Genomic DNA, 24,728 nt, shown 5'->3' with positions numbered 1-24,728 from the left:
AATATTGCAGTGGCAAGGGTACCTGCGGTCAACAAATTTTGATAAGTGTCTAATAAGTTTAATGTAATCTCCTAAGCCACTAAAATTACAAACCAAATTCGCCCAGGACAATTAGAGTGGCACCACTAAATTTAGCACGTAGCGTTCTTCTCATACTCATATAGTGCAGTGCGAAAACAGGTCAGAATCATTGCAAGATTTATTGCTTATTCTTAAAAACAACCATATGTGGGGATGTTTCGCCTTCTCTTTTAGCTCGCCTTCGAACGGATGTTCTTAGGCTACCCAGAGGATACTTGGTCAAAGACCGGAAGTTGTGAGCTGCTTGAGCCATGTGTAAAAGAATCGTTTCTGGCCACTCCCAAGTGAATGGCGATCAGAGAACTTTCCTGACTTGCATGAACTTCTACACATGACTCCATCCTCCGCTTGTTTGCAGGATTGCTCTTGCCAATAGGTGCTACTTCGGACTGAGTAGGCAATTGAAAAGTAAAGTCCTCTCTCGACGAACAAAAGCCAAACTCTATAAGTCGCTCATAATTCCCGTCTTGCTATATGGGGCAGAGGCTTGGACGATGACAGCAACCGATGAGTCGACGTTGCGAGTTTTCAAGAGAAAGGTTATGCGAAAGATTTATGGTCCTTTGCGCGTTGGCCACGGCGAATATCGCATTCAATGGAATGATGAGCTGTACGAGATATACGACGACATTGACATAGTTCAGCGAATTAAAAGACAGCGGCTACGCTGGCTAGGTCATGTTGTCCGGATGGACGAAAACACTCCAGCTCTGAAAGTATTCGACGCAGTACCCGCTGGGGGAAGCAGAGGAAGATGAAGACCTCCACTCCGTTGGAAGGACCAAGTGGAGAAGGACCTGGCTTCGCTTGGAATATCCAACTGGCGCCACGTAGCGAAAAGAAGAAACGACCGGCGCGCTGTTGTTAACTCGGCTATAATCGCGTAAACGGTGCCTACGCCGATTAAGAAGAAGATGAACAAAAAAATTTATGTTTCCTTAAGATATGAAACGTCAATACATACAAATTTCTTACCTTTCTTTGTTGTTGAACACTAATATACGTATCCTCATCTGACTGAGATTCATCTTCTACAATGGATTTTGTGGTAAAGGAAAACATGGATTTTACGCGCATATGGCTTCGAATTTCTGCAAGGCTTAAATTTCTGAATATATCTTCACTCTTGACAATATCAACAAGTTCGAATTTTTTCCACTGTCGCTTCATAGAGACCTGCGAAACACCAATTAGATTTTCTGTTTGACGTATATTCAAATAGCGAATAAACCTTAATTTCTAAGCATTGTAGAACCATACAGGTGCCACTTATAACAAAATAAACAAATGTCTCCAGTCCTTTATCTTCATGATAAATAGTTTCATAAGGCTCAAATTGTTGTAGGGAGGCTAGCTGACAAGCAGAAACTATCTGAAAATTTATAAAGAGAAGTATATTTGTATTATTCTTAATTGGATAAGGTCAAGGCGGAAGTCGGAGATTAGAAAATATTTAATTTAAGATTCTATTGGGGCTGAAAAACGTACCTATTTTATTTGTTAATTTCGTATTTATTTAAGGAAAGAATAAAATCTGGTATAACCGAACAATTTTTATACAACAACATGAAGGTGTTTGCAAATATATATGTTTCCACAAATTTTTATTAAGATAACTCACACATTAACCTACATAAGTATATATTTGGCATACGGCCTGCTAAACTAACTTAAATCATTACTTGTAATACATATATAGAAAAACTAGCAGACCCTGTCACGCATTGCTCTGACTAAATTTTTTGATATATTACATTGTTGTAAACTCTTCACGGGCAACAGTTACCCCTTAATACAATGAAATTATTATGTACGAACGAAGACGGAAACGTTAAAGTTGGATAAAAATCCACTGGATTGGAATTTGAAAGGGAAGGACTTTTAATACGATTGAACAAAATTTTCATACGATTGAATTTGGTAAGAGTTAAACCAAAAAAATTAATTTAAAAGTAATTTTCTTTTATTTAAATTTCTAAGAAATGGTTTTAAATCTTTAAGAATAATATTTAATATTTTGAATTATCAATACTTTTAATCTAAATTTAATTTAGCACTAATTGGTGCACAATATTTTTGGATAATCCGTATTTAGCTAACACAAATTAATTCGACGGTTTTCCTACTCGTTAACATGCAACATATAGTTGCCCATGAGAAAAACATGAATTTTCCGAATCAAAACCACAAATGGACATTGTTTGGCCTTTATCGTCATTGCAAAAGCTAAACGAACTGGAAATTGTAGCTCCTGAAGGGTATCATAGAATCCGATGGTATCATTGGAATACGTGGCAACAGGACCACTTCACCTTTAAACTTTCCATATAATATGGTTGCTTCAAGAATATTTCCGGTGATCTTTTTGATAGCCAAACTCGCACCATTGCATAATCGAGGTGGATTCAAATTACAAAAAATAGGTGAACAATTCTTTGATCGAAGATTATGTGGTGGCATTCCGGGTATATCTAGTGAATTTAAAAATTCAATTGGAAAACTTACACTTTCATTTTCATTAAGAACAGTATCGACTGATTTAAAAGACATCAGATCGCCTGATAACAACTGTTGTATTTGGAAGTTAATTTCGTCAACATCAACATTTTTGGCTGCCAAAATAGCCCGCTCACTGAGCCAGTTATAATTCAAGTAATTACTCTGTATATTCTGAAAAATACTCTTAATCAATTAATTTTTTCCTCAAGAACAGTGCATGCATTATCTGGCAGTCTCTGCTTCGCGCGAGTTATAGCAGGAACATCCAAAAACGCTACTCCCTTCCTTCCTTTGCTTCCTTAGCGCGTAAAATGTGTCAAAAGTTGAGCCCGTGGTAAAAAAACAGAAATCAGCCATCTTTGTTTGTTTTCATTTGACTAATCTTGCCATTGCTCAATATGCATATATAGTTTTGTACACATCTAACTTCTAAATTACAATTTTTCATAATATAAAATATCAAATCTGATAACAAACTATTAAAAATTGTTTATATATTTATAAATAATAGCATTCACTCTGATTTTGAGTTATTTTAAGTAAATTTCAAACATATTGAAGACAACTTTTATAATTAATACAGTATATCGAGATTAGCAACCCTGCGTTGAGAGAGAGCAATCAGCTGACACGTTTCTACGGCAAAAATCCAAATGCCGTGGACTCCTACGGCAAAAAGAGAAGGGAGTAGCGTTTTTCGCTGTTCACTTACATTGCGCGCCCATAAGATAGGTCGTATCAGCTGACACGGGCCACGGGTCTACGTTTTTGGTTGTTTCGGCGATTACGTTTTCTGTTGTCGTAACAGAAAATTTTTTTTATTAATAAAAGACCTCGATTCACCGTACTGTGCGGTTTGCCGTTAGGTTCTTTATTAAATTATGTCATTTAATTCTTAAACTATGCTTAGCGTAATTTACTTAGCGCCGTTGTGCTGATTCGACATTTCATTATTACTGTCAACGACCCGGCATAACTTAAGTAATCAATTCAATATTTAGAAAAAACGACACCAACAACGTTTATTCATGTATACATATACTCGTATGTATATAAATGTGTGTTTGTATATACACGATCATAGTACCGTATTTGGTTATGCTATTTTACAACTTTTGTGTATATGTATGTATTTATAGTTGCAAAATACATATATTTACAATTATTATTTACTTATTCTTTTTTTTTATTCTTTTCGGTGGCATTCGACTTAGAATGATAATTTTAACGTTTAAATATTTAAAAAAACTCAAAAAAATGCTGTTATAATACATTGAAATAAGGAGTGCAAAATAATTTTTAACGGGAGTTGAATAAAAATAATGAGAATAAAAATATTTGCACAATATTAAAAAAATTATGGGGAGCTTTTTATATTTTTTTCATATTCACTACTGTGATCAAATTGAAAGTTGAATTTTTAATTTATACTTCGCGTGTTTTTCGAAACGGTAAGTTGCTAGGACTGTTAGTGACATCTACATACTTATATTAAATTTCACGTCAAAATATTCATTAGTATTTGAGATAAGCGTCGAGGTTCTAAAAGTGAATTCTTCGATTTATACTATGTCTGAATTTATTGAACCAGGAAGTGCGATAATGCAAAATCTCATACTGCTTTGGTTATTCGTGATCATTTCGCCACACTTTCAACTAATATCGTGCCGCAACTACCGCATTCGCCTAAATTATTTACGTGTAACTTCTGGTTATTCAGCAAATTCACATGACCAAAATCAATTGAGAATATAAAAGCTGAATCGAAGAAGCCTCTGATGGCCATCACGGTGGTTAATTTTTCCAAGTGCTATGATGACTGGAAAATTCGTTGGCATAAGTGTATTGCATCGGGATAGGAATACTTTGAAGGAAATGAAATGGACAAAATTCCCCTTTCAAATAAAATAAATCAATAACATGAGAAGCAAGCGGAAAATAAACATTACGATAACCAAATTAAGTTACATATATCCTGGAGCCTTAGTATCTCTTTTCATCGAAATATGTACATATAATGTATCATACATTGTGATTTGATGCTTAACAAATTTAATAATATAACTATGTGATAATATTTACATGTACATATTTTAATTAAACATTTTTGAACAAGCAAGCACTAATAATTTAAAATCTAGAATAATTTCTACTCGGCTTGCACTCCTGCTCTCTGAGAGCACTCGTCAACAACTCGGTATAAAGGAACTGTGGGACGACATTTCAAATTCCTTACGTACAGCTGCAACCGAAGCCATTGGTTTTCGGAAAGTGCAAAAGAACAGCTGGTACGACGAGGAGTGCCGTGTCGCAGCGGAGAGAAAACAGGCTGCCTACCTCGCAACGTTACGATCGACCACAACACGTGCGGGATGGGAAAAAGGGAACCGAGACGCATTTGTAGACAGAAAAAGAAAGAGACTGAAATGCGTGAGTACGAAGAGCTTGATGAGCTGGCCGACAGGGGTAATGCTCGAAAATTCTATGAAAAAATGCGGCGGCTTACAGAAGGTTTCAAGACCGGAGCATACTCTTGTAGAACCCCCAAAGGTGATCTAGTGACCGATGCACAGAGCATACTTAAATTATGGACGGAACACTTCTCCAGCCTGCTGAATGACAGTGAACGCACAACGCCAGGAGAAGGCGAACCCGATTCCCCAATCGATGACGATGGAGCAGACGTTCCATTGCCCGACCATGAAGAAGTTCGAATAGCAATTGCCCGCCTGAAGAACAACAAAGCGGCAGGGGCCGACGGATTGCCGGCCGAGCTATTCAAACACGACGGCGAAGAACTGATAAGGAGCATACATCAGCTTCTTTGTAAAATATGCCCAACGATTGGAGTTTAAGTGTGCTATGCCCAATCCATAAAAAAGGAGACCCCACAATCTGCGCCAACTAACGTGGGATTAGCCTCCTCAACATCGCATATAAGGTTCTATCGAGCGTATTGTGTGAAAGATTAAAGCCCACCGTCAACAAACTGAGTGGACCTTATCAGTGTGGCTTCAGACCTGGAAAATCAACAACCGACCAGATATTCACCATGCGCCAAATCTTGGAAAAGACCCGTGAAAGGAGAATCGACACACACCACCTCTTCGTCGATTTCAAAGCTGCTTTCGACAGCACGAAAAGGAGCTGCCTTTATGCCGCGATGTCTGAATTTGGTATCCCCGCAAACTAATACGGCTGTGTAAACTGACGTTGAGTAACACCAAAAGCTCCGTCAGGATCGGGAAGGACCTCTCCGAGCCGTTCGATACCAAACGAGGTTTCAGACAAGGCGATTCCTATCGTGCGACTTTTCAACCTGCTTCTGGAGAAAATAGTTCGAGCTGCATAACTAAATAGAGAAGGTACCATCTTCTATAAGAGTGTACAGCTGCTGGCGTATGCCGATGATATTGATATTATCGGCCTTAACACCCGCGCCGTTAGTTCTGCTTTCTCCAGACTGGACAAGGAAGCACAGAAAATGGGTCTGGCAGTGAACGAGGGCAAAACGAAATATCTCACTGTTGACAGTCATAACTTTGAAGTTGTAGATAATTTCGTCTATTTAGGAACCAGCATTAACACCACCAACAATGTCAGCCTGGAAATCCAACGCAGGATTACTCTTGCCAACAGGTGCTACTTCGGACTGAGTAGGCAATTGAAAAGTAAAGTCCTCTCTCGACGAACAAAAGCTAAACTCTATAAGTCGCTCATATCTCCCGTCCTGCTGTATGGTGCTGAGGCTTGGGCGATGACAACAACCGATGAGTGGACGTTACGAGTTTTCGAGAGAAAAATTCTGCGAAAGATTTATGGTCCTTTTCGCATTGGCCACGGCGAATATCGTATTCGATGGAACGATGAGCTGTACGAGATATACGACGACATCGACATAGTTCAGCGAATTAAAAGACAGCGGCTACGCTGGCTAGGTCATGTTGTCCGGATGGATGAAAACACTCCAGCTCTGAAAGTATTCGACGCAGTACCCGCCGGGGAAGCAGAGGAAGAGGAAGACCTCCACTCCTTTGGAAGAACCAAGTGGAGAAGGACCTGGCTACGCTTGGAAAATCCAATTGGCGCCACGTATCGAAAAGAAGAAACGACTGGCGCGCTGTTGTTAACTCGGCTATAATCGCGTAAGAGGTGTCTACGCCAATTAAGAAGAAGGAGAATAATAATTTCACTGTTTTATCTTCACTATAAAAGAATTTAATTTATACTTCAGTCTAAGTAAAACGTGGCCGGTTATGCTAACATCAAAAATTGAAAAAGTAAGGATAATTGAATATTTTATTCCAAATTATTCTTTTATTGATAGGATAGCTTACATTTCAATTTATAATCGCAATATGATTTTATTTCAAATTTGACTATTATTTGACAGTCACAATTATCCGTTAGCTCCAAAATATTCTAACAGATGACGTTAAGTAAGTAATCAATTGATGGCGCTATGTTAATAACACAAATTTAGTAGCATAAAAATTACGTATTGCTGAACTAAGGTATAACCTAAATTTATATTGTATTTGAATATTAAAATAATTAGTGATTATGCTATTAAATTGTAGCTTATATAAGACGTTTGTATTTTTAACATAGCGCTATCTGTTGAATACTTACTCAATCCAATCAATAATTAGCGCCATCTGTTAGAATCTTTTGGAGCTATCAAATAATTCTGACTGTCAAATAATAGACAAATAATTTGCAATAATATAATATAGCGATTATAAATTCAGATGTAAGCTATCCTGTCTCTCAAGTTGTATCAAATTGCACACGGTGCGCAGTCGAATTTAAAATCGGTTCAGTAGTTTAGGGGTCCTTCGCGAACAATGTGACACGTGATTTTTATATATAAAGATTATAAAGACGAATTCATTAATTTTCGTACCTGATTTTGCTAAAATACCTTACATTAATCGATATACATATGTAGAAGTTATCATAAGACTGTTTAACAGTCTAATGTTACGGCAAGGTTGCGTGTTGCTTAAGTCAGCAGAAGTTATGAGAAGAATGTTTATCAAGGTTACGGCAAAAGTTGCGTGTGGCCTGAGGCAGCAGATAATAGCCGTGGTTTATTTGACCATCACTAGCTTATAGCTAAATCATGGACAAATAAAACACCCTTAGCTTATTCCATATATTCGCTTAAAAATGAACTGGGTTGGTAATGCGGACAAGAACAATCAGCTGATATACTATTTAGTTTGAAATTTCAAATTTGTAAACGGAATATTAATATGCTATACAAATATATTTATTTTAGTTATTTGAGGTCTAGAATACAAACACTGAAAGCACGTGTTCATATTTGTCTTAATTTTAACTTAATACTCATCCAAAACATCTGTAAGTTTGGTATTTTGACATTTCCATCTGTCAAAATGAGGTTTCTTGCTTTGCCAACTACTTTTTTTAGGAAAAACCTTGCTTTGTGAATGACAAAAAGCGATGAACTGACAATGCCTCTATAACAACATAATTATGTTGGCTAAGTCTTCTATACAAAATAAGCTAATAGCTTAATTTGCTGGTCAAATAAAACATACCTAATGTCGACAAAGTTCAATGTTACGGCAAAAGTTGCGATTGGCCCGAGTCAGTCGATAAAAACAGGAAACTGGAGTGCAGCTGGCAGTGCATGGCTTCAGGGAGTGTAAATTGCTGATTTTTAGGCCAAAATATAATTAGTATTAAGCTGATACTCATGAAAACAAGTCCATTTCCATTTGAAATATACCATCTGTGTTAAAACCAAAAAAGTGTTTAATTTTATTTATAATTTGTATGTAAATTTGACTACGGGGAGTTTGCACGACTTTATCAAATCTTGTTTTTAGAAAAATAAATTCACCCTTCTTAATTAATTTTAATTGCTTAAAATAGAATCTTAACAGAATCGTGTCAATTAATTACAAACATACATATGAGAGTTAGCGATGAGAACATACAAAAGTTGTTTGAAAGGGTGAATAAATTAATAGTCGAATGTAGAAAACAAAGTATTTTTAATAGCTTAAAAAGTGAATAAAATTGATAGTCACATCCAAAAATGGTATTAGAACACGGTAAACTAAAAACAGTTGCGAAAAGTGATACCTCGTGGTTCAACAAGATAAATTCGAACACAAAACATATAAGGGAGGGCGTAACCGAATACTGGGAAGATCAAGTTTATATCGGGTTTTCCAATAGAGATGATGTGATTTCTAGATGTCGTTTCGGTCATTTTAAATATATCATGATCTGTAATTTTTTCATTGTATACAGTAATTTTTTCAATTTCTTGCTCGCTGAACCACTACCTCCACAGATTATTTATATGCTTGAAGAGGAGGATCAATCCGATATGGCAACACAGCTAGATATTGCTTACTTATATACTGAAAAAAACTAACAAACCTCTCAACTATCTTTGAAATCAAATTGTTTTAGAGGAAGGAGATTCTACTTTAAAAGGAAACTTCATATGCATACTTCGGCCAAAACTTTCGCCTCATAATTCAATGTAAAAATTAAGCTGCACTTATTACCGAGATATGTACAAGATGTGTTCCACAGTAAACTGGACTCTAAAAAAAACAGAATAAATGGTTTTTTGGCAAAATCAATTTATTTTATTCAATATAGTCTCCTTCTGCTACAATACAGCTTTTTGCACGGTCCAAAAGCATGTCGAACGAGTGTTTTAGGTCTGTATTTTTCGTTAATTTCCTCGCACTCACCTTTCGGAATTACAATAAAAAAGGCAACACACAATTCCGCCAAAAATTTAACCAAATATATTTTTCCTCTGAAGGATTTTATGTACAAGTCAATCAAAATTTCATAGAGTGTATTTGTATTATATCCGCAAGAGGGTTGAGTAGAAGTTAAATTAAAATCTTTAATTTATTTATTGAAGATAAAAAAAGGGATGTTCGCACAATATGCAACGGCTGAAAAACCTCGGTACTAACAAAGCATGGCTTTCGTTCGGATCGCAAAAAAAGACGAAGTGGCGGCCAAGTTGTTTCTCCGCCCCTTTTGTTCCCTTTTGGTTGTTGTGAAAAATGCAGTGGTAATGTAGTTATGTGTGATGTGGATTGTAGGTGGTGTAGAGATGAGTGTGGTGAAGGAATGTGGTGCTAGTGACGTATATTTTAATGCGGTGAGTGTAGAGTGTTCGTTGGCCGGTATGGCCGCCAGTATGCCGGTGCAAGCCTTTTGAATGGCCTCTATGTCTGCATAACGCTTTCCTTTCATGGGCAAATGAATTTTTCCGAAAAGGAAAAAGTGGCACGGTGCCATATCAGATTTTTTTTTTTTATTTACAATCTATCTAGTACATTAAGATATTTAGTGAATTAGATCTAGTAGGTAATGGCAGAGGTAGATTTGTCCTTGAGCAAATCTACATAAAGGATTACTTTATTTTTTTACATATACATAAGTAAAATATAATTAACTTAGGTTATTAAATACATCCATCAAAAATTCATTTTTTGTTTGCCAGACTTAAATCTAAGAAAGTTTTAGAGAAATGGTAAATCTAAGATATGAGAACGTTTTAGCCGTATAGTTTCATAAGTTGTATCTAACAGACAAACAGCAATTGGGTTTATATGGTTTGAGAGACGTGAAAGATATCTAGCACTATATTTTGGGATCTCATTTTTTATAAATGGAATACCTAGGTCGTTATGGATAGCTTCATTGGTAACAAACCATGGGGCGTTAATAAGTGACCGTAATGTTTTTGATTGATAACGTTGCAAAATCTCCACATTGGACTTACTGGCAGTACCCTAAAGCTGTATGCCGTATGTCCATATGGGTTTGAGAATAGCTTTGTAGAGCCGTATTTTATTTTCTATGCTAAGTTGAGACTTTCGACCGAGCAACCAGTACATGCGTTTAGTTTTGATTTTTAATTGTTGTTGTTTAGCCTGAATATGACTTTTCCATGTAAGACGTCGACCTAGATGCATCCCTAAATATTTAACTTTGTCCCTAGTAGGAATCTGCTTATTATTTAAAAATACAGCAGGACACTCCTCTATTCTTAATGCAAATGTGACATGTGTAGACTTTTCAGAGTTAACCTTTATTTTCCATTTGTTGAGCCAAACTTCCAGCATATTCAGTTGGTTTTGAAGTAGAGACGAAGCTTCTATAGGGTTACCACTAGAAGCGATAAACACTGTGTCATCAGCAAAAGTTACTACCTCTATTTCTCGTAATGTGGGCATATGTAATGTAAATATTGTGTACAGGACTGGACCCAAAACACTACCCTGCGGTACACCAGCATTAATGCTGTACATTTCTGATGAGGCATCCCGGTGCCTTACATAAAAGTGTCTGTCACTTAAATAAGATTTAAGCACTAAATAGTAATGTGCTGGCATTTATTTTGAAGAGGAGTCCTGAGAACAGTATTTTTTTTCTTCCAGCGCATTTGTAATTACATTTGCCACCCTATGGCATTGCTCTGGCGTACCGTGTCTTATTCTGAACCCAAACTGATGTTCAGGTATGATTTTTTTATCCTCAGTTACTGGTTACATTCTTTGCAAAAATATTCTTTCGAATATTTTCGAAAATGTTACCAGTAAGCTAATAGGACGATATGACGTAAGACAGCATTCAGGCGCATTTACATTGTGTGGGGTAATGATTTATATCGGGTGATTTTTTAAGAGCTTGATAACTTTTTTTTTAAAAAAAAAAACGCATAAAATTTGCAAAATCTCATCGGTTCTTTATTTGAAACGTTAGATTGGTTCATGACATTTACTTTTTGAAGATAATTTCATTTAAATGTTGACCGCGGCTGCGTCTTAGGTGGTCCATTCGGAAAGTCCAATTTTGGGCAACTTTTTCGAGCATTTCGGCCGGAATAGCCCGAATTTCTTCGGAAATGTTGTCTTCCAAAGCTGGAATAGTTGCTGGCTTATTTCTGTAGACTTTAGACTTGACGTAGCCCCACAAAAAATAGTCTAAAGGCGTTAAATCGCATGATCTTGGTGGCCAACTTACGGGTCCATTTCTTGAGATGAATTGTTCTCCGAAGTTTTCCCTCAAAATGGCCATAGAATCGCGAGCTGTGTGGCATGTAGCGCCATCTTGTTGAAACCATATGTCAACCAAGTTCAGTTCTTCCATTTTTGGCAACAAAAAGTTTGTTAGCATCGAACGATAGCGATCGCCATTCACCGTAACGTTGCGTCCAACAGCATCTTTGAAAAAATACGGTCCAATGATTCCACCAGCGTACAAACCACACCAAACAGTGCATTTTTCGGGATGCATGGGCAGTTCTTGAACGGCTTCTGGTTGCTCTTCACCCCAAATGCGGCAATTTTGCTTATTTACGTAGCCATTCAACCAGAAATGAGCCTCATCGCTGAACAAAATTTGTCGATAAAAAAGCGGATTTTCTGCCAACTTTTCTAGGGCCCATTCACTGAAAATTCGACGTTGTGGCAGATCGTTCGGCTTCAGTTCTTGCACGAGCTGTATTTTATACGGTTTTACACCAAGATCTTTGCGTAAAATCTTCCATGTGGTCGAATAACACAAACCCAATTGCTGCGAACGGCGACGAATCGACATTTCACGGTCTTCAGCCACACTCTCAGAAACAGACGCAATATTCTCTTCTGTACACACTGTACGCATTCGTGTGGTTGGTTTAATGTCCAATAAAGTAAACTGAGTGCGAAACTTGGTCACAATCGCATTAATTGTTTGCTCACTTGGTCGATTATGTAGACCATAAATCGGACGTAAAGCGCGAAACACATTTCGAACCGAACACTGATTTTGGTAATAAAATTCAATGATTTGCAAGCGTTGCTCGTTAGTAAGTCTATTCATGATGAAATGTCAAAGCATACTGAGCATCTTTCTCTTTGACACCATGTCTGAAATCCCACGTGATCTGTCAAATACTAATGCATGAAAATCCTAACCTCAAAAAAATCACCCGATATTTAAAATAGCATTGTATATTAATGTGAGAAACTCGATAGCTTTTCCCGGAAGAATTTTAACAACTTTGCTATCAATATAGTCGTAGCCGGGTGTTTTACTATTATTTAATCTACGTACTTCCATAGCAACTTCGCTATTTGACATCTTGCTAATGGGGAGGTCCATTTGACATGGAGATTCTAAAAAGTTTAGTATCTCTGTTTCATTACTACTAGTACCTAAGGAATTAGGTTGAAAAATTTGGTAGAGGTGTTTAGCAAAGGCCTCTGTTTTGGCTTCATCACTCCTGCAAAATACCCCATTTGAGTCCCTAACTGTTGCGTTTCGTTTGGTTGGTCGTTTAAGGTACTTGGTAGCTTTCCAGAGTCTGTGCTCATCGTTTTTAGTGGGTTCAAGGTTTTTAATAAACAGACTGAAGAATTCATTCTTCAGTTCGGATAGCTTTAATTTTAGTAGCTTGGTTGCTTTATTAAGTGCTCTCTTTTCAGCTGGGTATCTATTTAGCTGCCATGCTTTTCTTAACCTTCTTTTTTCTTTAATAATACCCAACACTTCAGCAGGAACCTGTAAATGATCAGTAAAAGTCGGCTGGTTTCTTATCGGGCTAGATAGATATGCGGCCTCATGAACCAGGTTTGTAAATGATTCTACCGCTGAATCCAATTCACCACCATTTTCTAAGGGCACGTTAAGGTCAATATGTTTATCGATCCAATATTGGAAGGATTTGAGATCGGTTTTCGGGGTAAGGATCTTATATTTTTTGGAAGTTTGGTAAACATTTTCATTATATGAAACAATTAAAGGCGAGTGATCTGAACTTAGTTCATTACTGTTTTGAATGTTTAACTTATGTCACAAAATCGAGAAGATCCGAATTTTTTCTTGGGTCGCTTGGCCAATATGTTGGAGTGCCTGTTAATAAAATGGAAAAATTTCTGTGGGTAATACATTTTTCGAGTTCTCTGCCCTTTGGATTTATGATCCTAGAGCCCCACCAAGGGTGCTTTGCATTGAAGTCCCCACCTGCCAAAAATTTTGAACCGTCTAAAAATATCAACATATTGGTCTGTTTTAAGGTTAAATCTTGAAGGAAAGTATACAGGGTATATTGGTAACTCATGGTTGTCACATTTAACTTTTACTCCTGCTGCTTGTAGTTATTGTTCTCTAACTTCTTCCAGACATTCATATTTGATTCTGGATTTGATTAAAATGGCGGAACCCCCATGGGCTCTGTTGTGTGGATGGTTTGCACATATAAGATCATAACCGATGATTTTGAAGTACGACTTAGATGTGAAATGGGTTTCGGACACTAAGAAATGTCTATGTCTGTCTTTGTATTTAGCAATATTTTTACTTCCTCGGTATGATTAGTCAGACCATTGGCGTTCTTAATAGCTATTCAGCCTATCAATATCATCGGCATACGCCAGCAGCTGTACACTCTTATAAAAGATGGTACCTTCTCTATTAAGTTCTGCAGCTCGAACTATTTTCTCCAGAAGCAGGTTGAAAAGGTCACACGATAGGGAATCGCCTTGTCTGAAACCTCGTTTGGGATCGAACGGCTCGGAGAGGTCCTTCCCGATCCTGACGAAGCTTTTCGTGTTGCTCAACGTCAGTTTACACAGCCGTATTAGTTTTGCGGGGATACCAAATTCAGACATCGCGGCATAAAGGCAGCTCCTTTTCGTGCTGTCGAAAGCAGCTTTGAAATCGACGAAGAGGTGGTGTGTGTCAATTCTCCTTTCACGGGTCTTTTCGAAAATTTGGCGCATGGTAAATATCTGGTCGGTTGTTGATTTTCCAGGTCTAAAGCCACACTGATAAGGTCCAATCAGTTTGTTGACGGTGGGCTTTAATCTTTCACACAATACGCTCGATAGAACTTTATATGCGATGTTGAGGAGGCTAATCCCACGTTAGTTGGCGTAGATTGTGGGGTCTCCTTTTTTATGGATTGGCCATAGCACGCTTAAATTCCAATCGTTGGGCATGCTTTCGTCCGACCATATTTTACAAAGAAGCTGTTGCATGCTCCTTATCAGTTCTTCGCCGCCGTGTTTGAATAGCTCGGCCGGCAATCCGTCGGCCCCTGCCGCTTTGTTGTTCTTCAGGCGGGCAATTGCTATTCGAACTTCTTCATGGTCGGGCAATGGAACGTCTGCTCCATCGTCATCGATTGGGGAATCGGGTTCGCCTTCTCCTGGTGTTGTGCGTTCACTGTCATTCAGCAGGCTGGAGAAGTGTTCCGTCCACAATTTAAGTATGCTCTGGGCATCGGTCACTAGATCACCTTTGGGGGTTCTACAAGAGTATGCTCCGGTCTTGAAACCTTCTGTAAGCCGCCACATTTTTTCGTAGAATTTTCGAGCATTACCCCTGTCGGCCAGCTCATCAAGCTCTTCGTACTCACGCATTTCAGTCTCTTTCTTCTTCTGTCTACAAATGCGTCTCGCATCCCTCTTCAACTCTCGGTATCTATCCCATCCCGCACGTGTAGTGGTCGATCGAAACGTTGCGAGGTAGGCAGCCTGTTTTCTCTCCGCTGCGACACGGCACTCCTCGTCGTACCAGCTGTTCTTTTGCACTTTCCGAAAACCAATGGTTTCGGTTGCAGCTGTACGTAAGGAGTTTGAAATGCCGTCCCACAGTTCCCTTATACCGAGTTGTTGACGAGTGCTCTCAGAAAGCTGGAGTGCAAGCCGAGTAGAAAATCGTTCGGCTGTCTGTTGTGATTGCAGCTTCTCGACGTCGAACCTTCCTTGTGGTTGATGGCGCGCGTTTTTTGCTGCACATAGGCGGGTGCGAATCTTAGCTGCAACAAGATAGTGGTCCGAGTCGATGTTAGCACCTCGGAGCGCACGCACATCTAAAACACTGGAGACGTGTTTGGTACACCTTGCATCCCTTGTAATTTGCTGGGTGACTTTGTAGACAATTAATGCATTTGGCAGGCGTATCTTTACTTTTAACGCATTCAGCTGTTGGATGGTCCAAACCACACTTCACATACCTGTACGATTTTGTACAATATGATTTGGTATGCCCAAACTCTTGACAGCGATGGCATTGTACAACATCATTTACCTTTTTTGGAGGGTCAACCTTAACAATAGCGTTTCCAAGATATTTTAAATTAAAGATATTTTTATTGTCATTGCTTGGTTCTAAGTCGACAAAATGCATGCATAAAGGCATATTCGTAAATCTACTTCGTATATTGCTAACGTTCCTAATATTAAAACCCAACGCTTCTATTTCTTTTTTTATGTCATCTACTGGAGTAGAGAAATGTAAGTTTTTTAAAACAATTCTATACGCACGCTCTTGTTTAAGCTGGTACATTTGGTTAATTTCTTTTTCTTTCATATCTTTTACCAGAGATCTGTATGACTCTATAGATTTTACCATTACTCGAATTTGACCGTCTCGCAAAGCTTTATATCTAAATTCGGATTTATTAATAATAGTTTCGAAATACTTAATCATACCGCTAATATCTCTAATATTTGGTACAATAATTGGTGGTGGTTTTGGTGTATTCTCTTCTATGTTTTGATCCATTATGTTATAGCTATCTGATTCGTCTAAATCTACATAATTGACTGAAGTTTACCTACGTTAGCCAAAATTCAGCATAAATTAATCAAAATTTTTACGTCAACGAAAATTTGGTTGTGTAAAAGTGGTCATAGAGCAGCTCAGGAAACCGTGAAGTAAAACCTTAATTTTTGTTATTTTCGCAAACTGACGATAGTGGTAAAAGAAATTGGGGCATGGCAAATGGTAAAATGGCTAAGGCAAATGTGAAAGGCATACGCATAAACAGGAAATTGGTGTAATGTCACCGCCCACATATACAGGAGAAATATTGTGTGGAATTTTTCTCGACAAATAGAAAATTGTTACTTCCTTGCTTTCTTAGGCAAATACTCAAAACTGGCTATAGTCCACCCTCTAGTATATCGAACAATTATAGATGTAAAAACATCACTTATTCACAGATTGACGGGGTGCAAAATTTAATGATTCTGGCATAGTTACTTATTGCACTTTTAGTAGTTTTCAACAAAAAGTTTGTTCGGGGAGTGAGCGCAGTTATACGCTCTTTACATTGTTGGAGGAGATACCGAAAAAATGTGTACATTAAAGCTATTAGAGTTCTATTAAAACTATTAAAGGTTCTATGCCCACCTTTTAAAAACACACTTGAATGGTGCGTTTTTATATCCTTGCAAACTGTTACTTCAGAGTACAATAGTTTTGTTCACCTAACGGTTGTACGTATCAACTAAAACTAATCGATATCCGGGTGACTTTCAGTCTGTCCGTCCGTCCAAGCTGTAACTTTAGTAAAAATTTAGATATCTTGATGAAACTTGGTATGCTGGCTCCCTAGTACAAAAATTTACGAGTCCGTAGAGGGACGTAGTTCGACCACTGCCATCCCCACAAAACGTCATTAACCGAAAACCTATAAATTGGCATAACTAAGCACTAAATTAAGATTTATAACTGTAATTTGGCACAAATTATTGCAGTAGGAAATAGTACCAGGGTATTCGGCCAAAAACCACACCTACTTCCCATAAAACACAGTTTTAAATTCCTTTTGTTTCCTTCGTTATCCAGTGTACAAATCAAGAAATAATTAAAATAGGGGGGTAAAAATTTGCACTAATATTTTAATTAAAGTATGCCATCTCACGACCAAAAATTGATCAAATCCAACCAAAACTGTTCAAGCCCCAAAATACCAGAAATGTGGTCTCCAGTATCTATTGTTGACTTTTGACTCCGTATAACTATTGACAGGATTTTCGACAATCCGCTTTATTGCATATGATTGGTGATAGTATGTGAAATATCTTAATGAAACCTAAGGAACATATTTTTAGTATGTGCCATGATAATAGTTAAAAGATTAAATCGGGTCAATACTACCCCACTCCCATATACTACGTATAATGATTTTCATTTTTATACTCTCGCTACAAAGTTGCTAAGGAGAGTATAATAGTTTTGTTCACATAACGGTTGTTTTAAGTCCTAAAACTAAAAGAGTCAGATATAGGGTTATATAAACCAAAGTGATCAGGGTGACCAGTAGAGTTGAAATCCGGATGTCTGTCTGTGCTGTCTGTGCAAGCTGTAACTTGAGTAAAAATTGAGATATCATGATGAAACCTGGCACACGTATTTCTTCTCTCCATAAGAAGGTTACGTTCAAAGATGGGCAAAATCGGCCCACTGCCGCGCCCACAAAATGGCGAAAACCGAAAACCTATAAAGCAAATGAATTTTTCCGAAAAGGAAGAAGTGGCACGGTGCCATATCAGATGAATACGAGGAGTGGTTAATGGTTAAATTGTGATTTTTGGTCAAATAATCGGTCACAAGCGTCGATCGATGAGACGGCGCATTATTGTGCCACAAACGCCAATTTTCATCTTGGCGATATTCGGGCCATACACGTCGAATACGGTGCACTAAACGCTTCAAAACTCCAAGCTAAAATACCGGATTGACGTTTTGGCCGGGTGGAACAAATTCTTTGTAAACGATTCCCTTAGAATCATAAAAACAAATCAGCATTCTCTTCACTTTTGTCTTCTACATGCGCGATTTTTTTGGTTTCGGCTCGTCCGGTGCCTTCCATTCAGCACTCTGACGTTTCGTTTCAAGATCATATTGGAAACACCACGTTTCGTACTCAGTCATAATATTGCAAAGGAAGTTGTTGTCCTTTTTGACCACTTTAATGTTGTCCTTTGAATGTTGGGATTTTTGGTCGTCAGTCAATTTGTGCCGAACAAACCGTGCACACACCTTCCGTAAGCCCAAATGTTCGGTCAAAATGCGATGAATCGATGTTTTGGAGATGTTTGATTCTATTTCCATGAATTTCAATGATTATTTCGACTGATTTTTGATGAATTCACGCACAGTTTCGATGGAATTTCCGGTGATCACGGATTTTGATTGGCCCACATGTTGAGCGTCAATTATGTCCTCACGACCACCTTGAAAACGTTGAAACCACTCGTGCACTCTGCTACGGGATAGGCAATCATCGTCATGAACTTGTTTCATTAATTGAAACGTTTCGGTGAAATGTTTACCAATTTTAAAACAAAATTAAATGTTGGCTCTTTGTTCCAAGCTCATTTTCGCGCCGATAACACAAACATACTGACGCTTAAAACTCAATAACTTCACTTCCAATTGTTGAAATGCCATGAAATTCTCACTGGACAATCAATAAAGATAGCAGATTCTAACGCACTAGTCGACATATAAGTAGATGGCGTCACCAAAGGGCAGTGGCGGATCCACGGGGGGGGGAAAATTAGGGAAATTTCCCCCCCTTGGAACCGCAGAACCTGAATATTTCACTTGTTTGCTAGAAAAGTATTCTCTGCAATAAAAAAATGAAAATACAACTGTGACACTCTTCTCACCAAATACACTATGGAAATCACAACAAGATACTAACATAATTTGAATTATATGACCTGTCTAAACTTATTTAACCCTTTTCTAGGCAGCTCACAGCGGAAGTACTAAATTCTGAATTGAGAAAGAGTCGAAGTCTTGAGTACAGTATGAGACATATATGCCCGCAGAGATATCGAACGCCCCATTAATTCGATATCTCTGCGGGCATATATGTCTCATACTGTACTCAAGACTTCGAATACTGTATACTGTACAATTGGTACTATTGAGTATAAAAACACTCGACGCATGGTGACGTTTCATTGAAATCCATTTATCTCGCCAAAAACGCCTCAACTTGACTGTCCAATAGAATCATGCTATGCCCAGCTGAGCGGAATCATCTATATAGTAACTATAAGTTGCCCAAGTTACCCATTTCATGTTCGTCAATTTCTGTGAAGTTATACCTTTAACTTGCCCTCGTCCTCGGAACCCGGCGATTCCCGACGATAACAGCTGGTCCGGAAACGCCTGGAAATCAGGCATGGAAATTTTCCCGGCTCTGTCGGGAAATGCTCAAGATTTTTATTCACATTTTGGAGAAAAAAAATATTCGGCCGGGTTCGAAACCTAGGCTGCGCAAGTGACCTGCCAGCTTAACCACTACGCCACGGGCGACTTTGAAATGTAGATCTCAAATATGATAGACCTTCGCTAAGCTGTTAAACCGGTTTGACAGCTTAACATGATGAAGGCATTGACAATTCGGGCAGCGAAACACCGTCTTCGTCTAAAAACTCCGACATTGCGCAAGTTTCTACCATTGCTGTAAACATTTCCAATGATGTTAGTAATTTCGTGGGACAAAAATTGACGATCACGTGAAACAAATTTTGCTTGAAAATCCTTGGACTCCTCCAAAAAATTATACTTTCCCATTTTCGTCGAGAGTTATTTCTGGCAAAGAAATAAAACACTACGTCTCTTCCGAACACTTGGATTCTTATGCAGAGCAACTCTTACTTTCTGACGTGGGGAAAGGGCTATTCTGCAAATATTGTCCATGGTTTACGCCTCAAAATCAAGGAGGTTATCGGGGAAATACTCCGCTTGGGGTACTTGTCACGCAGCCGTTGACTGATTTCAAAAATTTGGTTGAGATCAAGGGTGTGTTAGAAATTCATTCTCAAAATATGTACCATAAGAATGTAATGGCAACGGGGAAGGACTTCGTGAGATACTATCATAATCCACAACGAAGCGCCCGTAATCTTCTCGACGAAAAACATCTTTCGCAAACGCAAGAGAACAGAAAACGACTCATCCCCATTGTGAAAACGATCATTTTTTGCGGAAAGCAGAACATCCCACTTCGTGGGCATAGAGATGACGGAGATACTCGAAAAAATAAAACGCCCGTGAAAAACAAAGGGAATTTCAGGGCTTTGCTGAGATTCGGAATCGATTCAGGTGACACAACTCTGGAGCACTACCTTGGGAGCACATCTTCAAGAGCGACCTATACCAGTAAAACGACTCAGAACCAACTAATTGAATGCTACAGGGCAGAGATACTGGACAAAATTTTGCAACGAGTGGCTCGTGCTGAGTTTTACACGATTGTTTTCGATGAATCTCCAGATCTGTCGTGAAAAGCTCAGTTAATACTTTCATCCTGCCAGTTATTACGTAGAAGTAATTTACAGAAGAATAATGTTTCTCGTTACAGATTAGCGTTGTATTCAGATATCTCGATTTTTCTTCTGGCGAAGCATGCATACGAGAAGACTTTGTATCTTTTTTGGACGCATTCGGTCAACTTTCGAAGAATACTCTCGCGGAGGGCACAGAATCAGAAGAAAGCGAGAATGAAAATGGATTAATGGCTTACAGGACTGCTGGAAAAAATGACCGAACCGATGAAAAATTGTCTCTAAGTGGATCTGCCATCGGGGGGATTGTTCTTGGAGACATGAAGAAAATGAATTTTCTAATAGAGAAATACGCTTCGATAGGGACTGATGGATGTGCGGTCATGCTGTCAGATATCGGAGCAGTCAACGAAATTCGGAAAGAAGCAAAAAATGCTGTCATGACTCCGTGTTTCTCGCACAAACTCAACAACAGTATTTCAAAGTCAGTGAAAGTACGATTAATCGAAAACGTTGCCAGTGCCACACGAGAAGTCGACAAATTCTTCAAGAACTCATTTCCAAAACGTGTGACTGTATTACCAAAGATACTTGGTGAAAAAATTGTCCAGTTGTGTGAAACAAGATGGGTACAGAGGCACGATGCTGTCCTTCAATTTGTTGCGAAGTTACCGCTGATCATCGAAGCTCTGTCAAAAATCAGTGAGTGGAAGAACACAGAAACAGCAGGCAAAGCAACAATTCTCGTATCGGCTTTGTGCAAGTTCGAATTTATCGTCGGGCTCTTCAGTCTCAGCGACATTCTATCGCTCACCCATACGCTCAGCGTAGTTCTTCAAAAGAAAGCAATTGATTTGGCGAAGGCGTCAAAAATGATTGGGAAGTTGCTTGCCACGTTGGAAAAAAATAGGTAAAAAGTTGATGAAATATTCCGATTGATTTATTCAGAAGCCAAGAAAATGGCGGAAAAACTCGATGTTGACGAAGCGAAACCGAGAACATGTGGTCGACAAACGAAACGCGAAAATTACGACGTGAAAACTTGCGAAGATTACTACATTACCAATTGAGTGTGTTGTTCCCAGAAAAAGCAAGTCTTTTAAAAGAAAACGAAATCGATGATCTAATCGGATGATTGATAAAAAGATACGGGAATCTTCTGGATGATGAAAAAAGCGTACAAAAATTGAAATTCAAAGGTGAATTAAGCTACTGGCAATGTCACTGGCAGCAGCAACAAAAAATTTAAGGCAGCGAAATTCCATTTGTCGACATATTCCCAACAATCCACTCCAATCTCCGAGTATTCTGTACACTTCCCGTAACAATCGCGAGCTCTGAACGTTATTTCTCTTATCTTCGCCGCATCAAAACTTGGCTTAGGACGACCATGCTTCAAGACTAGTTGGATTAGCGTTACTTCATATGCAATATGACATCGAAATCACCGCCGAAGAAGTCATCGGAAGATTCGCAAAACTTGGCAGTCATCGTTTTGCGTTATAAAACACGCAATGTAAAAGGATTTTTCTGTTTGAATTTTTAATAAAACAAGTAAGGAAGGGCTAAGTTCGGGTGTCACCGAACATTTTATACTCTCGCATGGTAAAGTGATAATCGAGATTTCATTATTCGTCATTTAAATATTTTTCAAATACCGTATTTTTGTAAAGTTTTATTCCGCTATCATCATTGGTTCCTAATGTTTATACTCGTATTATACAGAGAAGGCATCAGATGGAATTCAAAATAGCTTTATATTAGAAGAAGGCGTGGTTGTGAACCGATTTCACCCATATTTCGTACATGTCATCAGGGTGTTAAGAAAACATTATATACCGAATTTCATTGAAATCGGTCTAGTAGTTCCTGAGATATGGTTCTTGGTCCATAAGTGGGCGGCGCCACGCCCATTTTCAATTTTTAAAAAAAGCCTGGATGCAGCTTCCTTCTGCCACTTCTTCCGTAAAATTTAGTGTTTCTGACGTTTTTTATGAGTCGGTTAACGCACTTTTAGTGATTTTCAACATAACCTTTGTATGGGAGGTGGGCGTGGTTATTATCCGATTTCTTCCATTTTTGAACTGTATATGGAAATGCCTTAAAAAAACGGCTCTGTAGAGTTTGGTTGACATAGCTATAGTAGTTTCCGAGATATGTACAAAAAACTTAGTAGGGGACGGGGCCATGCCCACTTTTCCAAAACAATTGGGTCCAAATATGCCCCTCCCTAATGCGATCCTTTGTGCCAAATTTCACTTCAATATCTTTATTTATGGCTTAGTTATGACACTTTATAGGTTTTCGGTTTCCGCCATTTTGTGGGCGTGGCAGTGGGTCGATTTGGCCCATCTTCGAACTTAACCTTCTTATGGAGCCAAGGAATACGTGTACCAAGTTTCATCATGATATCTCAATTTTTACTCAAGTTACAGCTTGCACGGACGGACAGACGGACGGACGGACGGACAGACAGACATCCGGATTTCGACTCTACTCGTCGCCCTGATCACTTTGGTATATATAACCATATATCTGACTCTTTTAGTTTTAGGACTTACAAACAACCGTTATGTGAACAAAACTATAATACTCTCGTTAGCAACATTGTTGCGAGAGTATAATGAGCCACTATGTAATGCATGCACATGGTTGACTTTTCGATTATAACCACTTTGTTTACCTAAAAATTGGAATTGATAATTTTTGTTTCATAATTTGTAATGTATTTCTCTCGCAGTAATAAGTTTGAAACCCAAATCGAAGGATAAATTCAATTGCCTCCCCCAAAAATCGTCTCTGGATCCGCCACTGGCTAATTTGAAACCCTTTATGTCATTGCAAAAGCAAAGTCCATCTTCTTTTCTGAAATATGTTGAGAATGTTTCATGCCTAGTCCGCTGATCCGTTATATTGACATCATCAAGCTAATTCCACTATTTTAAGCAAGAGCCTAAAAGCTCTGCTTTACTTTTTGGGAAATTTAAATCTCCAATCAAATCATTAAAATCTTCTGTGGTGAAGAAATGATGTTTTGGTTGTTCTGGTGTCGGTAAAAACTCCTTATCGGAATTACTTTTATGAGAACTAAGAGATGGGTTACTTTTTTGCGATAATTTTATCGCTGGCTCAGGTACAGGTCGTGTCAAATCGTGTGAAACTGAAGCAGAAGAAGATTCAAGGTCAGTATATTCGATCGGTTTTACATTTTTACCTCTACGCCTTTTACTCGGATACACAATGCAAAAGTAGCAGTCGTTATCGTGATCTTTTGATTCTCGCCAGATTCTTGGTATTGCAAATTTCATAAACCTTTTCTCACCTCGATAACAACCTAACATATAGAAATAGAAATTAATATGTCTATTATATTTAATTCACCGTTTAATGAAAATTTCTTTACAATAACTACAAGCAATATGTGGAGCCCATGTCTTGTCTTGATTCCGAACAGGGCAGTCAAAATATGCTTCCTAGGCTTCACAGAGAACGTGAGATGCATTTAGTTCATATTTTACATCTCGAACTTTAATAAATTGCCCACATACATGTATAAAAAAGGCATCAGCATCACTTTTACACTTTCGCGACGACATTTTAAGCTATTCTAGACTTGTACAAAACATCTGAACATAATTAGTAGTATTACTATAAATTTTACAAAAGCAAACTTTATACGAAAAAAGACATTTTCTTTTCGTTTTGGTTCTTAATTAATCAGAAAATCATAAAATAAACTTTAGGACAAACAACGAAAATTTTTTTGTAGAGTCGTGTAATTTCTTACTGACTACATTTCATAATCTTAGTGCTATTTACATATACTTACGCGAATGTTTGCTTACTTGCTAGACCAAAGATAGTTTTATTATGCTTATCGGTTTGTCGTTTTGGAATTCTGTCTTTTGTGTTTATAATGCGGGAATTTTATTGTTTGTTTAGGTTAAGTATGAAATTTATTTAGGCTACCTTCAGCGTCGTTAACTCCGTTCGTTCTTAGAATAAAGCGTCCTCGCTACTTTACTACTATTTGCTGTTGTTGTAGATGGT

At 38.1% G+C, this 24,728-nt stretch overlaps 1 protein-coding gene across 1 annotated transcript in view; it reads right to left on the bottom strand.

Annotated features, from left to right (window-relative positions):
* LOC126764392 (uncharacterized) overlaps positions 1-24,728 on the bottom strand; it is a 137,537-nt gene that overhangs the window by 36,063 nt on the left and 76,746 nt on the right. The window contains exons 3-4 of the mRNA XM_050482088.1: positions 1,313-1,453; positions 1,057-1,257 (exon numbers count right to left, since the gene is read on the bottom strand). Coding sequence (XP_050338045.1) covers positions 1,057-1,257; positions 1,313-1,453 — 342 coding nt within the window. The remainder of the gene's footprint in view (positions 1-1,056; positions 1,258-1,312; positions 1,454-24,728) is intronic.

The sequence above is a fragment of the Bactrocera neohumeralis genome, unplaced genomic scaffold (genome assembly GCF_024586455.1).
Source record: "Bactrocera neohumeralis isolate Rockhampton unplaced genomic scaffold, APGP_CSIRO_Bneo_wtdbg2-racon-allhic-juicebox.fasta_v2 cluster09, whole genome shotgun sequence".
NCBI lineage: Eukaryota > Metazoa > Arthropoda > Insecta > Diptera > Tephritidae > Bactrocera > Bactrocera neohumeralis.
Note: the sequence above shows the minus strand (reverse complement) of the source record. Positions and strands in the feature narration are given on the sequence as shown.